The following is a 17555-nucleotide window of genomic DNA, read 5'->3' as shown; positions in this document are numbered from 1 at the left end:
CAACCTATACAAAACAGGGTTTATTATATAGGCATGCTGTTTACATGCAACCACTCAAGTATGTTGCCTAATCACAATGACCAGGGAAAAACCGCCTTTGATATAAAAACCAGCCCTCCCTTAGTCATTAAGATTTTCACATGACTTTAGAGCACTTTCTTCTTCCATACAGAGGATTCCTCCTTTGTCATAAGGAAACCTGAGTTGCTCTGATAAATCGAAATTTAGATATTGCATGACGGACGTACAAGCCTACATTGGTTTTTAACTATCCACCTAAGTGCACTCTACTGCAACATCCCGCCTCTTAACTAGAGCACTCAGAAAAGCCATCGTACTTTGCCTGACTAACAGACCATGTCGCGAACAGCTAAATGGCCTAGCAAATGCAAAGAGTTTCCCAAATGTTCACTTTCCAGTGTTCATGGAGGTCCACTACCTACGCAAACCGACTGCATCTTCACAACCACATTCCACCTGGAGGCACACAGGTAACTTCGGGCGGCCATCTAGCTCTGGACACTATCAGCAAATCAGAACCAATTTATAAGCAGTTCCTCTAGTGTTTGCAAAGAACATTACCGTGTAGTCACAATTACAGGAATAGGGAGTTGTCTTACTCTGCGAATATTTTAAAGAAGTCACATAGAGGCTTCTTTTTATGCTAGAGCAGGTGTGAACTCAATTCCACTCTAAAACTAGTATCAGCCCAGCTGAGAGAACAGTCGTAAATTTTTATTTCAGAACTAAATGAAACTCATGAGGGTATGGGGCAAAATCTCGTTAACTATTAAAATGCCTTTAAAAGACTGCGGGCAAGGCTGCTTTCTTTTGTTTTATTTCCAATTTGGTGTTCAAACTATATATAGAATGGTGCAGTGAATGAAAATGCAATCACAGAAGTACATCTATTTAGAACATTTTATTTGGAGGTAATGAAAAATTTCAGAGTGCTCTTTCCCCCGACCACATCTCTATGAATTAGGTCAGTAAGTGAAATAAGGAAACCAAGGGTAAAATGAAAAATGGTTTACTTAGATCACCATAAGATTATCAAGCAAACTACTATTTAGTAGGTCGGTATTTTCCCATAACTAGTTACTAGAATGCCTAACAGAGGTTGTCCACAGCTACTTAAGTAGTCGGCCATGATATTTCATCTATTTATGCTCAGTGCATCTCAATTTCCAAATAATATTTGTGAGCCCATCAATAATAAGGACAAGGGAAACTATGCAATGCAAACACACACACACACACACACACACACACACACACACACACACAAGATAAAGTATAAGTTTAATCCTGTCAGGAGACCGGGGTTTAAGGCTTCCAAAAATACAGATACTAGGCTCACTTCCAACTACTCCAAAATTTCTGAAGGAGACGGGGTCACTAATAAATTTTCCTCCACAATTTGGTATTGCCCAATTAACTACAATCAGTTACACACAAAGAGTTTCTGCTTGCATCTGAAGCCTTCAGATTTGGCTGCTGAACTGTTAAGAGTACAGCTTGGTCTCAACAGCCAAGGTGAGGAAAAGGCAAGAGCAATTAGTAACCTAGTAATTGCAGACAGTGGACCACACCAGTGCTGATAATACTAGAAAACTGTACTGTGTGATCAGAATGCTCTAAAGTTACATTTTTATGTGTCTCTTTCTCTCTCATCTTTTGCTTCTTTTGTCTCTTCTTTCTCCACCAAGTGTTATCAGATATTCCACACTTTGTATTTTCATTCAGCTTTAATATGGCCCATGAAGGGGTGGCATTTAATTAATCACTTCCACATTCTGCCAAAATTCGCTATATGATCCTCGAGTTTGCACACCACTTTGGCCAAACTATAGTCAGACCCAATAAACAGAAAAAGCACCTAGAGAAAATAAAAGTGTGCAGAATAATAACTTGCAGTAACTGAACTGAAGTGCCTGGTGCTGTTCATATTACTTCACTTAAACGCAGAGCAACAGCTCAGACAAGAAATTCCATCAGAGCACTAAAGATTGCCCAAGGTCACATAACTGGAGAGTAACAAGCTAGGCGTCAACCCAACGTCCAGCTAGAAACAATCCTTGCTTGGCCTACCATCCTCCACTTCGCCACTATTAGGGCTTTAGTGGGATTTTCAACCTATAAGAAAGCTCACGATGTTTTATTTCAAACAGAAACACTATCATCAGCAATATTTTACACCATATAGTGTGAAGCTTCCTTCCGGTGTTTCCTATTAATAAGCATGTGTCAAGGAATTGAGGAGTGATTAATAAACAATCCTCGGGAAGATGAAAAATGTTTGGGCTGTATCTGTTAAGTGTTTAGGAACAAATTTAATTTAATCCCAATCTATGCTCCATGCATCTTGCAACTGTGGGTCCGGAGGCCTGATTCTGCAAAAGGAAATGAAATGGGATCCACTAAATACCTTTTTCTACTCAAAAATAATACAGAGTTCCTTAGGAAGGACCCAAAAACCCTTTGAAGTAAAGAGAATCAGCGAATAATCACACGCAGAGCGACATTCTATGCCAAGCCTCTCCAGAGAAGAACAAACCCAGGTGGATGAGGACTGTCTCTACCACATTCCTGAGAATGTGGAAGGTCTGTGTAACAGCACCTCCTTGGTGAAAAGCAACCTACCTAGTGGTTGCTCATTATCCAGATGACCTACAATGCAGGCAAAGACATCTTGGCTTGCCAGTAGGCCCCCTCACCCCACCATTCAAATAGCATAGCAAGGTATTTTTAGCCATGTCTAAGAACGAAACTTGAGAATATTTAAGTTGGAGGGACAAATGGCTGGAGGCAAGCATCTCACAAGGGGCATATCTGAATTCAACAAAGTTGTCCCCAAAGAGGTACTTATTTTATAGGATTACTGTGTTTGTGAACTGGCTGAAAAAGAAATCTTTCCATTCTGGTCTTGATGTTTACAGAACCGTACATTCTATGCTATCTCTACCTGTTCTTGCCTTCTGTTCCACTCTCTGTAGAAGGTAAAGGTGTCTTAAAGCTGCTAACAGGCAAACCCAAAGTCTATACATTCATCAATTAATTACAGACAAAAGTAAGAGTACCCAAAGTGTGGCCTTGCAGTGCCATAAGATAACGGTTACAGAGCAGTTAGTTGTCCCAACGCGTATCACTTCATTGCACTGCTCACAGTGGTTCTGGGGTGTGCAGGTAGGACAGGTATTACTATCCTCACAGAAAGGAGAAAGTTGGGGATCGATTTATCCAAAGTCCAATCACCAGGAAGTGGAACAGTCAAGACTAAGGCTGTGTTGAGCCCTGGCCTAGTCTACTGTTCAGTGATGCCTCTCAACGCTTAACACTGAGTTCCTTTGCTACTGTGGTCCTAATGAAGGTTTTAACGTGAACAGAGAGAATAGGCTTATTTTCATTGATGATCCATATGGCACTCAAGCTAGACATGCAACTTTCACGGACATTATTAGTTCACAGATCCTGTAACTGTACTGACGGTTCTCCTGGAGCCAAGAGGCAATGAGAGGTTTGAGAAACTCCAAGTGCTTAATACCCCGGGACTCAAGGATCCAGTCAAGAAGCATGTTACCGGTTAATGCTATCACGGGCATATCGTAACTATCAAACTTAATGCGAAATTCCAAGAAGCCATCTTTCCGATGAAAACCTTAGAGAAAAACTTGCATACTCAATAAAAACAACACTGTTGAGTTCACATCCAGCTTTCCTGTGATGACACATGGCCCTTCCCTCTGCCTATTCTCTCACTGGCCTGACTTATGCCATGACTGTGTTTGACAGAGGTGGGAAACTTCGGGCCAAAAGCTGAATCCAGCTCTCACCACAATTTCACGCAGTCTTGGCGTGTTAACTAAAATTAAATGTCTTTTGGCTGCACTTAATCCTCCACACTAAAGATCAACAAATACGATTGTCGTACATATGAAAATAAAATAGAGGGTTGTTGTTGTTGTCTTTGCTGCGGGCAAGGGGCACTCTTGTGTGAGTGCTTCACGAGGACGTGGCAGGTTGTTGGAGGTTAAGTACACAAAAGACGGTTTGAGTGGTGTGGGGCAAGGATCTCCCCTCATGGTACTTGTGATGGCACATATGGGACATTGTGGCTCCAGGATGCCAGGCCTGCTCTGAATGGCTGCCACGGGACTAGCAGTGCGCACTGCCAAAGACCACCAAAGGCACCGTGGAAAAGGCTGATGGCTGCAGCTAAGGGTCCACTGCACGGCCAGGGTGCTCTGCACAGAGTGGCAGGAACTCAAGGCAGAGACCTAAGAGAGAAGGTTCTAGGTGATGCAGACATGGAGAGGGCGGACTCTGGCCGGTCACTGTCTCGCACAAAGGATGAGGACAATGAAGGCACAAGCCTGCCTCAGGCTCTTTCCTGTGGGTGACTCTCACGTCTGTGCTTTCTCCACCTTCCCCATTTCGACCACTTTTTTTTTTAATACTCCACGTCTCTCTGTCCCTTTCTCTAATTTGCTGACCAGCATTCAGACTCGAGACCCATTTTTATATTTTTCTTACTACATGAAAGTTTGAGCCTGGTTCTTCATTGTCCAAACTGTTAAGTTGAAAATTATGCATTTTTCTCTGAGAAGCAATGAAATAAACCCTGTCAATCAACAAGCCTGATATGCACTGGCCAAAGTAGCTGTTGTGTACCTCCCTACCACCCAAACTCTGAAGCTGGAGATGGCCACTGGATATCGAGGAGCAGGGAATCACACTGTGGGACTCCCTTTTCCCTGCTTCCTGCTGCATCGAACCCACACTTGACATCTGAAGCTGTGACCGCCACCTTGAGACAATGAGGGAAAGCACAAAAGAATCACCAGACACCTGCCTTGATATCAATGAGCCACAAACCGATTCTAGCAGCAGCTCACCACCAGACTTCTAGCAAAAGAGTAATTCCTTTTAAGCGACCATTAGTCACAGTTTCCATTACTTCTAAGTAAAAGCCTTCTTCCTGATACATACTACTTTTTACTTTTATTTAACTCTAAAATGATTTATTTTCTCTTAGAGTCCGTAACTTTCTATGTAAGAAATCTTCCTCTAGTATTTAGAAGACCTACACTTTCCTGTTGGCTGTCGTTTTCAAGTAACATTTTATGCGATCAGTTCTTCTAAATCTTATAAAACCTGACTATGAAAATGTTTGATGATCACAGCATTAATTAGAGCATACCATACAGTAAATGGCTGAGTGGAAAGGAAGCCAGACCCATGAAAGGCAAACAGAAATTTTTATAGAGTGGACAAGTTTTCCTATCTGAAAACTGGAAACACTTAACTTTTTTCAACGGCCTTTCAAAATAAGACTGATATGACTTATTTTTCATAAATAAAGTATTTTGTGGTATGTTTACTGAAAACTGAAATCTACCACCATGTAACATGATCCATTCCCTGACATTAGAATATTCTGGACAGCCAAGGATATAGTACTAGAGAATTAATTTCTGTAAGACTGGCTCTGATTTAGGGTTTTCTTTACGATACAGTGAGACAGATGTAGGATTGATTTTAGTTTATGGGCTTTTCATTCAGGATTTAAACCCCATATACATGATTTCCTGATTTAGCCATGAATAAAACCATTCAACAGTCATTTATTGAGGTCCTACAACTCTATGCCAAGCATTGGCCCATACATCACACTTCTCTCCTGGTGATATAACTTAATAAGCTATTATTTTATCTTCAATCAATCCAATCCCTTAACTATAGACATGGAATGAGCAGAGGTAGAAAAGAAACATCCATTTGAATCAGGCTTTAAAGAATAACATTTGGAAAACACATCACTAGCAAAGTTACTTGAAGGTATCACAAAATAGAGATGAATGGATTAGAAATAGTGATAAAACATCTCACAAGATAAAATATAGCACAAGGATAAAATGGCATACCTAAAAGATCAATGGACCATTAGATGAGAAAATTACCTCAGAGATCATTTAAAGGTCTGTTCCACCCTCGATTTAAAAATGGGAAAAAACCTGACCTGAGGAGCCACCCACAGTTGCAGCAAAACAGAGAGGAGAAAAGCCAGTTCTTTGGCTCCAAGCCTTAGCTCAAAATCAGGATTAATAATATCACTCGGGAAGACACTTAAAATAGTCTTATTTGTTAATACTTCGGGAAGACATTTTAGGTTAACATATTCAAATAACAAAACTCTGGAACGAAGAAAGCTAACAACAAATGACACCAGAATTAAATGTTTCTTCTCTCAGAAATTGCTTGTTACCACGTTACCAGTCCAATAGATAACAGATGATATCATAGTAAATTCAAGCAAAAAAAAAAAAAAAAAAAAAAAAAAAGTCATTAAAAAAAGAAGACACTGAAAATACACAGACGTCCCTAACTAATGAACTCGCCAACAGCCTGCTATCACCATCAAACTTCAGAACAATTTAGAAGTGAACTAAAATTTCTAGAGCTGCCATCCGTATTCACAGTTCCATTTTCATGTAGTTATTAAAATATTATTTGACCTCTGGCACTTTAGGATATCAAACACTTGCCATTGTTGTACAGGTTTTATTTTTTAATCAAATATTTAAATTCCTGCATGGAAAGAAAACATCTGACAAAGAGGTCAAGTTAAATCTTACCCATGTTTTGAAAAAACTATGTTTCTTTGTGGTTATTGTACGTTAAGCTTTTCAAAAACAGTTTTCCTGGTTAGAGCCTCTTCATTTAGGTTTATTTCCAGTTTTACAATGAAAAGAAAAACTCCCTGTATTAGCATCTACTCACATTCACCATTTTACAAGAAGACTGTGCCACTGGCCTCTGCCACTGGGATTTGAAAACACTCACAACACTTCACCTTTATGCTGGGCTAAACTCAGGGTAGTCATAAACACTTTGAAGTAATACAAACCTAAATATTCCTGCTAGGCAAACGGAGCAGTGGAACCGAATTATAATGAGCTAGCAGCTGTCACAATATGACCACAGTAACCAAATCAAAATATCAACCGCTAACCCAGATGAGATTCAAAGGTCATCCTATAAGCCAGCAGCCTTCTTCAGTTCTGCCTGAAACCCTGATCTAATCCTGCAGTAAAATGTTCCACTGAGCTAGTTTAGAAACCAGTTACTCTACAGTGGGAAATTATTTAGGGCACTGGTAGAGTACCGTTACCGTTAGTGGGGCTAGAACCAAATACCACAGTAAGGAAACTGAACCATTCACAATGGGACATGTAAAAACACAGCAGCTGATGTTGAACTAAGCTGCACCCAACTGTACAAAAGTATCACTTTTCACATCCTTCAGTTACCAATGCATGTCTATAATCTTACTGGCAACTTGCTCACTCAAACAATCTAGTTTTCAATAAGCCTCTGGAACAATAGAAGGAAAATGCATGCTTAGAGCCTTCCTTGGATCAAAAAGTTAGAGCTAGAAAATATATTGTTTTCCCATTGTAAAAACATTTGGACAATTATTTGCAAAAGTCTAACATTTGCAAAAAAAAAAACAAACAGGGTCAGAAATGTTAAAAAATCCATACTCTTTGCATATAGCTCTTGTTGGAATTTTCAAACTTTTCCAGAGCATATAATCCTCCTAAAAACACAAACCTCAGACCCATGGCCCTTCTGTCCTTTCAGCATATTCTGAAAGCTATTCACTGATCTCCTATAAAGGTTTAATCAAACTGTTTAAAAACTTCAGCGAACAAGTTTCCAGTAGATCACGTGTACATTATTGCCATTAATAATCATAAGTAGTCACAAAGAAAAAGTGATTTGTTGTTTCCAGACACGAAACAGGACAGGGCATTTCAAACAAGTAAAAATGCAAACCAGCTTGCTCGTCTCCACCCAAAGAAAGCAATGAGTGAGGATTCTGGAAATGTCAGGTATACAGATATCGTATCACTATGTTGTACACCTGAAACTGATACAACATCATATGTCAATTATACCTCAATAAAAATATAAACAACATTTAAAAAAAAAGAGAGTGCATATATGAACTGGTCAGTGCAGGCAGTCAGCTAGACGACTCAGTGCTATCGTCTCTCAACTCCTCCGGACTCCCCCACACAAAAAGGAAAACAAAAAGTCATGCACGGTTATTTAAAAAAAAAATTAGGGGCTGGCTTTTTTGTTTATTTTAGCTATGTTTTCCTTTAAAGGATTTACACAATATCAACTTCCAAACTTTGTATGGCAACTGTGATTACAGACAGTAATGGAAGAAGTGGTGTAGCCTTAAAAACCAAGTAGTGTCATTAATTCCAACAGAATAGGCGTGGGGGGGGGGGGTGCGGCGCACATGTGTACACAAACCCATGCTTGCATGCAAGTACACTTGCATTCATTTGTCCGTTTTTACTTCAGGGATTCACAAACTATCAAATAGGGTATTACATTCAGATATGCAGGCTTGTTTCTAAAAGAATAAATTAATGAAGATAGTCTTTTACTCTTATAAATGACATACCATTTTGGAAAAAATCGAAATGCATAAATACATTGAGTTTTGGTGTTTTGGTGCCAAACATAAGTATTTATATCACAAAAAGTGCAACGTTTATGCAAAACCATTCATGTGAAATCAAAAAGCTCAGAGTTATAATAAAGGGTTTTATTACCGTAAGAGTTCAGGAGCAAATGTTAGCAATGCCTGTATGGTTTCTCCAAAATAGTGTATTGCCATAAAGGACAAAATATGTAACAATGATGCACTCCCAAAAGGAGAGAGCAGTTCATTACTTCTTTCTTTCCTTGCAAGAAAATAAAACCTCGCTAAGTGAACAGTTTACTTAAAAAAAAAAAAAAAAAAAAATCGGGTCATCTGCAGTTAATAACTCTTTCCCATAAAATTAGTGTCACTTGTTTCTGTAGCAGACGCCTAATTCAGTCACAGGCTTGATTGATTTGACAACACAGAATCCGGTCCAATATAAAGTGGTTGATTTATTTCTTATGCTATAGCTTTTACCCTAATTGTGACATCATAGCAGAATCAAGTCTTTGACATGTAAAGAAATCCTTTGTAGTTTTACTGAAAACTAAAGATTCTGAAAGCAGGTATTGACTGTAGTCAAAAACTCACAATGAAGTCTAACACCTGCTTTTGGAAGAATGAAAACTTGCACCAGGATCATGACACAGAATATGGATTTGGACACAAAGAGCAGTTCAGATCATACCATGTACTCTGTGAGTTCAAATTCGTGGCCACACTAATAGATCTTCCTTGATCTCCGCCTCCATTTGTAAACTGGCTGTCTTTAATTTCTCGAAAACAACCCATCTTCTCTTTGTAAAAGTGCCGCATAACATCTCAAAGTGGTCTTATTTTAAATAAACAGCGGCTTGGGCAAAAATCAATGAGAAGCTTTGTTCCCCTAATCTAGCCCCGAGATAGACAATCCAATCAAGAAGGCATCTGGGATGTGAGAAATTACAGGGGTGGGAAGAGTTCGTGAAGCATCATGGGCAGGTCTCTAAAAATATTTTTAAATTCTTTTCCAAACTAAAAATACAAGGTATTTCATAGTGGTTTCAATGTCTTTTTTCCCTTTTTTGCAGACTGCGCCGTGCCCTCTCGCTCTGAGGGCGACTTTCCTGACCCCAGTCTGACACTGCCCCGTTAATGTCAGATAAACCATTTAGCCCCAGCACAATTCTATTCTGTGCAAAAATCTGCTTGAGGTGGAAAATGTAGCAGTTTGTAAACAATAAAGAGCCATGTTTCAGACCAGACAGCTTATCTAACAGAGAAGTCCTTTCATGGGGAACAGTGGGTGGGAGCCTCCCGGACATAGTAGCATTTCCTATCACAATGCAGGAGACTGTCTTGGCCTCCATATTTAAGAGTTTAATGGGAAGGAGGGCAGACGGGATAAAAGAACACAGCTGACGTGGACTTTCAGCTTAAACAACAACTAAGTGAAAAGAGTCAGCTCTCACTGCTCTAGCTCCAGACTCTCAGCCCACTTATATTTTAAATACCATTTGGATTGAAAAACAAATTTGGCTGGCAAAACAGTTGCCCATGAGGCAAGAGATGAACAAGAAACAAATATTTAATATCCTTGTATTGCTTGATGTATTCCGTGATACTGATTTATCAAGTTCTTCCTTAAGAAACCCTTTTTTCACGGACAGAACATAAACTTCTAAATATGAGTAGTAATTTATTTGTCCTATTTTACTTTCACTCATCAGAAAATAGTTTTAGAAACTTCTCAGGGAGTTCTTTAATATGCCCTTTAAGTACTCCTTGCCAAGATTATCATTTTCAAGTTAATCTTTTATTCTGTGTTGTCAAATTGAATGAGGATAACTGGAGAAGCAAGGTGTTAGAATTTAATGTTAGTGCTACTGTCACTAAAGAGTCTAAAGCTGTTCTTTAAAATCTAGGTTGGCAAATATATCTAGTCTTCTGTATCTCCATATCCTGCACCTCCGTATCAACAACTGATAAAAACCAGGATGCTTGCTTTAGCTACAAAATTAAAACGTAAATATGAAACTTACCATTTTAAAGTAAAAGGGAACACAAATATAATAACAGCCTTAGGATCACACACAACTTCATGGTTCTCAAAGTTGGCATGATACTTAAAGGCACAAGCATATGATATTACCCATTTAAAATAGGTTGCTAGTATTTCTCTGCTTTGTCTACTTTATGTCAAATATCTGAAATTCCTTTAGATGGATTTGATGGTGACTTTTGAAAAAAATGAGCTTCAAGGACTATCTATACATTAAATAACAAGTATAGCTTCCAAGGCTTAAAAATAGGGACATTCTTTAGAAGCATTTGCAATTATGGTTTGAGAATGATACAATTATGGCTGTGTGTTTTTCTTGGAGGATGGCCCAACGCCTTGTGCCAAGAAATTTAATTTCATTTATTGATGGATTTGCAATAGAATTTGACCATGGTGAGATTTATTAACATTGTTAAAAACTCACATTTACTAAGGCAAAGATCATTGTTTCACACAAAACTGAAGCAACCCGCTATTGCCCACTGCTCAGGTTACTACTATTAAACACACATCCCCACAGGGTAAACAAAACAGAGAAGTATGCTAAGGACACCGGTATGAGGGCATGCTGGAAACTCACAAACTATCTCAAGTATATCTTGCTTCCAGTGAAGGACAATACAATCTGCCTAGACCATCAGCACTAAAAAGCTCACACCTCAATAAATACACAACCAGATTTCCTAATTCAGCTTGAATTCACTACTCTGATTTAAGCGCTCTAAACCTATTATTAAAGGGGTTACCGTAACCCCTTTAGTAAGAATTCACAGGTAATACTGACTATATATCATTGCCAATGGACAGGCCCAAAGATATTTTTATTTTAAATATTTACCACTTTGACTCTGTCAACCTTAAATCAGAAAACAAGTATTGCAACATTGAAATTGGAATTAATGCTCTTCTATCTAAGGAAGACAATCCCCACAGCGATTCAGTATCACTGAAATCCTGTTATTCCACCTGGTTATAAAACAGTCCTTTAACCAAGCATAAACTGTCAGTATTTTTCTGCAATTTACAATTACTAGACTGAACTGGCTACAGATCCCAGTTCCTAAAAACAGAACCTCTGTCTAGACTGTATTCTCCCCTTTCTATGGTAAAATACAAGCATTCAAAAAGTGCAGGTCAATTTAAAATTAGTCTTACTTTGTATTCTGGAATTGACAAAAGGTGGAGAGAGATTGTCATGTGACCCAAGGTCCCTGCTGGTCATGTGGTCATAGGGTGTCCCATCTCCATAGTTCTGTAAATAAAACAACATCCTAAGTTTTCATCCTGCATGAAGAAATCAGCATATAAACACCCCCTATCGACACCTCTGTGACCCAAAGACACTGAAGTCCACATTTCCAGTTACATTCCCACTCATTGTAAGGAACCTCCATCTTCACAGGTCCAGTGGGTAAGAGAGGCTCTATAGGCTGCAGATTTCAAGTTTTCCTCATAACAGCTATGAAATCTTAGAAATAATAATAGTAATAGAAACAACGGGATGAAGTTGTTGACATGATTAAGTGAAATAATGTATGTATAACACCTGACATGGATAAAGTACACTGTAAATATTAAAATTATTATTTTAGTAAGCCCACATTATTTAAAAAAAAAAAAACAAGCAAGATTGTGCTATCAGGGAAAATTACCCATAGCCTATAATGAATTATAGAAGTACAGCCTTTTAAACAACATTCGTTTTTACAGTATTGAAATTTCAATGTTTTGTTATAGCTGTTATTATAGTTGTACGAGAATTGGATCATTCCACAAGTAATTAACATGAAAGAATGTTAAAATTACTACAGCAGGACTGTGAATGAACATAGAAACTTTAGCATAAATTAGTACTTCTGGATTCGGACAAAGTATGCCACAAAAAAGTTTTAAAAGCAGACATTAATTTTTGGCAAGAATTTGTCATTATTATGATTATCTCATTGTTTTGATGGAATTTAAAATTAAAATAACGGTTTTAAACTGCCCAGTCGCTTATTAATGGAGGAATTGGTAACATACAGGAAAAGTAAAAATCATCTATATTGTAGGGTTCACATTTCTGACTAAGGTGCATAAAGTAACCAAAAAGGAAAAAAAAAAAAAAGGGTCGATCTGCTCAGCTGGTTGTACCTCCCACAAAGACCAAGTCAAATTTACTCAGAGGTGCCAGTTGCCATGTTAGCCAAAGGGCAGAATCTGTCCACACAAAGAAAGACAGATACTGTCTGTACATCACTTCCCTAGAAAATAACTGGAACCTGTAAGGTTCCAAATAATCCTGTTTTTAATCACCGTCCCTCATTTAGAAAAATTAACTTGAATGATATTGCAATCTCATGCTGCCAATATATCAGTGTATAAAAAGATGTCACGTTTTAAATGCCTAGCATGGGTTTTACACTCCAGGCACTGTATTATACTGATTTTTATTTATTAAGTGTCCTCATCCCAAACAGTGTACTAAAAGCTTAATATACACTATCTAATTTAAACCTCAGCATAGTGCCTCAAGGTAGCTGATAATATCACCACTTTAAGAGAGAACACAGACTTAGCATGGGTCGGTACGAACCAGCGACAGAAATCTGCCGCATGCAAACTCCCTAAATTTAGAAAAATATAAATTACAAAATATTGATTGAAAATCATTCACCAAAATGTTCCCTGAAAAACAATGTCAGGACAGTCACCGCAAACCAAAAAAAAAAAAGTCAGGATGATACTAAGGGACCTTGTTCTCAGAAGAACAATCAAAAGTACCATGTGTGTTAAAGTGAGAAATCATAAGAAACCCTGTGTGAATAAGCTAAACAACGGGGGGAAATTCTGTCATCTCCTACACTTGCTGTCAAGGGGAATGGATTTATTTCTGCAAGTGCAGGCTGTAACGTGAGGAGGAGGAAAGATTTCCTCAACCCATCCATATAATGCATTAGGATATCAAACCCGACAGCTGGTGCGATGGCTCAACAAAGTTAGAGCTTGGAGACCCTGCTGCACCACAAAGACCACAGTGAGAACCACAGGTCAAAAGACAGGTGGAAACGGACAACAGTGGCTTGCTGAAATGTCTTCATTGTGACAGCCTGATCACCTTCCTTGCCTCTTATGCCAAAATAGAAACCCCTCCCCACCTCAAATTTACGTGAATACTTACAGCAAAATGTTCCCTCCCTGCAGAATGCTTCATTTATACAGCTGGCTGGGGGAGGGACACGTGTTTGTTTGACTATGTGCTCTCAGTCTATTTTTAATTTGGGGTATTTATATGCATATTAGAAAAGCTGACATGGATTTTAGAGGGTCTAGCAATGATTCCATTAAAAACAGATTATACATAAAATCATATATATTTAAGTGGGAAGGAACATAAAAGATCCTCTGCTTTTACTTTCATTTTACAAATTCAAAAAACGAGGACCGAAGAAGTAAAATGACATGCCCAAGGTCACATACACACAAAACTACACATTGCCTACTCCCACCTACACATACCCCAGTCCCACCCCATTCCATGCTCTTCCCATTACACCCAAACTGACAACGAAGGCATGAGAGTAAACCATGAAAAAGAGTAGTAAACATCTGAAACCAAATAAATGAATGAACCCAACTGGTACATTTCATGCTTACAAAGTGAAATCAACTCTGATTTGTTATGTAGATAATACTGGTCAGACAGAACTTCATACTATGTCTTCAGAATTATTCTCTAGTCTATTTACACCAACACATTACTAGGGATACTAAGATTTTTTTCTTTTCCCCAAGTTGTGCCATCTACAACAAATAACTTTCTGTAATACTGGATCAATAACTGGCAAAGTAAGGGCAAATATTTAATGAAGGATTTTTCTTCTGGTTCACAGAAGTGGAACAGGTGTCAAATTCAATAACAGCATCCAATAAGAGAATGAGAGGAAAAAATTGCAAACACAAGCTGATCCTCATTAAACTTAGTATGCATATATGTATCTGTGCAGTTGTGTGTGAGAGAGAGAAACTCACCTTCAGTTTGTCAATTTACATATGCGGCATGTCTGGTTGTGGGAAAAAGATTAGATATACTTACCCTGGACGGGCTTGGATGTCCTCCGCTCCCCCAGGACCCTGAGCTACTTCTGTCTTCTACATCTAGGGACAAGAGAAAAGTTCTTTAGGCTTTCTTGCAATAATTCTTTCTTTTTGTACATGCACTTTTAAATTAATGTTTCAAATTAATCTCCTGTTGCCTTTAATTAAGAATCAGGCACGGGGCTACCACGATGATAGTGGCTTCTGACCCATCTACTTAAATTAACTCATTTAAATTCACAGCAGAAATGAACTGGACCCTCAGGAACCAGAGGTATGAACATCAAAATTACTTCCATCCTTCAGTGTTTCCTAGCCTCAACTTTTATAGACATGAAACTGCACTTAAAGTTTTAGAAGATCTTTTGGAAAAAATAAGTTCAAAAATACACAAATACAACCTTAATGTGTACTTCAAAAAGCCAGTTAAGGCAAATATTCATACTAACATTAGCAGCCTCTGTGCCATCATGCTTTTGGATACCTGTTTGTTCTCTAGTCAAGGTTTATTGCACCAGACAACAGACATGGAACAAAATACATACAAGGCAGAAAAGGATTCAGTGGTCTGTTACCACCAGTACACTACAAGGTGACTAGAATTCGATTTTTTTAAATGTTTTAAGTAAAAACAACACTGTCTCCATATTTTTATTATTTTAATAGACTTACCACTTGACTACAATCCTTAATCTGGGTACTGAGATGTAAAAATTAAAGTTGTTAAAGCCATTTTTTATCTTGCCAAGTGATAGTGAAGAGACCTCGATGAACTACCAGAAAGTTGAATTTTTCTGAACTCTGTACCAGCAGAGTTCTAATGCTGACCAGATTATTACATGCTCGGTCAGTGCTTCTAGCGGCGAATGCTCAGGATGATGAGTGTAACAGCTAAGTTATCATATTAACTGCTTAAAACATAAAAGTGTTTTAAAGATCAGTCACTCTCTATATAGCAGTGGCTTTGATATTGATGATGAAAGGTCTTTATAAGTATACAAAGTTTCACTGTTCTATTATTTGGATCATGGTTGATAACAGACAGCCATCACAAGCCTCCTCTGACACAACTGGAGGAGGAGGTCTGAAACTCTGGTTCAGGAGACATAATCCCATTTATTGTGTTTCCTAACATTTCAGTGATACTGTTTATTTTCCTAATGCACTACTGTTATTCCTTTATTACTGCTATTTCATTACCAGCAGAAGAAATCATAGTGTAATTAAAACTGATTTATTCTGGGGTACAGTGGAGTACACAGTGTTTTAGAATATCTTAAGAGATGGCACAGAACAACAAAAAACAACTTACTATTAGCACTAAACTTGAATCCTTGGGGTGCCCGGGGGGCTTAGTCAATTAAGCATCTGATGCTTGATTTCGGCTCAGGTCATGATCTCACAGTTCGTGAGTTTGAGACCCACGTCAGGCTCTGCGCTGACAGTGCAGAGCCTGCTTGGGATTCTCTCTCTGTCCATCCCCCACTGCACACTCGAGAAATAAATAAATAAATAAATAAATAAACTTGAATTCTTTCTCTTTTTTTTTTTTAAACAAATATTTCTGTTCCCTTTGTTGGTGCTTCAGAAGATAATGCACCGGCAAACACACGCACCCCATGGACAGCTAAATTCCGTGACCGTGAGCTTTAAGGAATATCAAGAAAGCTCTGGGAAGTGCATCCATTCTGGAGAGAAGGTGCAACACTTTCCCCAAACCTGCTATTGTAACAACTCCACTACTGGCCTATGGGTAGACTGAACTGAAATACTTGAAGAAGTGACTTAAAACCCTCTGGATTTGGGAGTATTTGCAAGCCTCTATGGCTCCCTTCATCCTTAACCAAAATCAAATACGTTCAACAACAAAAGGTATAAACGACAAAAATCTCTCGACCAGTGCAGACTTTCAGAAGTCCCGCGTGTCTTCACTTCCTTTTCACCTGAAACAGCCAGACCAGATTCATTTGAGAGATTTTGTCCTCTTGTATTTGGCCAAAACATAATGAAGGCACAGAGTTGAATCCCTACATTCTGTAAGATTTCATATCATTTGGACCCATTTTGTCTTTGTAATTCTCAAGCAAAAATTCAAACACAAAAAGTTGGCAAAGACAGGGAGGAAAGGGGAACGATTCCCCTCCAGGGCGATTTTGGCCCCCAGAAGGCATTTGGCAGTGTCTGGAGACATTTTTGGTTGTCACAACTTGGGGCGGGGAAAGGGGTGGAGGGGCAGTGCTACTGTCATCAGTGGGTAGAGACCAGGCATGCTGCTGAACGCCCTATAAATGTTAGAATAGAATTCCCACAACAAAAAATGCTCCGTCCCCAAGTCTCAACTGCATCTAGAATGAGAAGACAGACCTGTGCTGAGGGAAAATTACATTAAAGAGCAAAAAGGAAGAATCGAGTTGGGAGAAAAGATGTACTAGAATTTAACTTATAGTTTAGCACGAACTCTTCCTAAATACACAGTGGCTTATGCCTTTTAACCCAAACTTGAGCTGGAGCGTTTCAGGAGACCTTCACAAACATCCTCTGTCCACAGAACAAAGGGAAAATGATGGTCAACCAGGCAGCCTGCTAATTAGCGGGCAGATAAAACACATCAAAACTTGAGTATTCCCAACTGGGCAATTTCAAAAGCGAGCAATCCACTAATTAAAAATGCTGGAAGTCTAGCTTTTTCAAAACAGGTTAAATACTGGCTGGGTTCCTTCACAAATAGATTCCCAACCAATCAGATCTGACTGCTCTTTTCCCATCCCTTCTCCTTTCTATCTTTCTCATTTCCTGACCTCACACTGCTCCACCTTCCTTTCTGCTTCCTCCCTTTCACTGATCTCTTTTAAACAGGCTTTTCTCCACCCCTTGGCCTCCTGCTAGATCTAAAAGATAAGGACCAATCTCTAGCTCTCCCAAACCTAATAG

At 38.7% G+C, this 17555-nt stretch overlaps 1 protein-coding gene and 1 long non-coding RNA gene across 8 annotated transcripts in view; one reads left to right on the top strand and one right to left on the bottom strand.

The window, feature by feature from the left end:
- Positions 1 to 17555, bottom strand: part of TCF4 (transcription factor 4) — a 243940-nt gene that overhangs the window by 215292 nt on the left and 11093 nt on the right. For 3 of the 7 annotated variants that reach the window (XM_049619973.1, XM_049619975.1, XM_049619974.1), the window contains exons 1-2: positions 14623 to 14680; positions 11703 to 11799 (exon numbers count right to left, since the gene is read on the bottom strand). In XM_049619973.1, coding sequence (XP_049475930.1) covers positions 11703 to 11769 — 67 coding nt within the window. In that variant the 5' untranslated portion in view covers positions 11770 to 11799; positions 14623 to 14680. Of the gene's footprint in view, positions 1 to 11702; positions 12028 to 14622; positions 14685 to 17555 lie in introns of those variants that run through there. The other 4 variants (XM_049619965.1, XM_049619966.1, XM_049619967.1 and 1 more) reach the window with 3 other exon arrangements.
- LOC125914575 (uncharacterized) lies at positions 9047 to 9750 on the top strand. Its single transcript, XR_007455347.1, has 2 exons — positions 9047 to 9204; positions 9577 to 9750. It is a non-coding gene; the product is annotated as an uncharacterized LOC125914575 (long non-coding RNA).

The sequence above is a fragment of the Panthera uncia genome, assembly GCF_023721935.1.
Source record: "Panthera uncia isolate 11264 chromosome D3 unlocalized genomic scaffold, Puncia_PCG_1.0 HiC_scaffold_8, whole genome shotgun sequence".
In the NCBI taxonomy this organism is placed as follows: Eukaryota; Metazoa; Chordata; class Mammalia; order Carnivora; family Felidae; genus Panthera; species Panthera uncia.
Note: the sequence above shows the minus strand (reverse complement) of the source record. Positions and strands in the feature narration are given on the sequence as shown.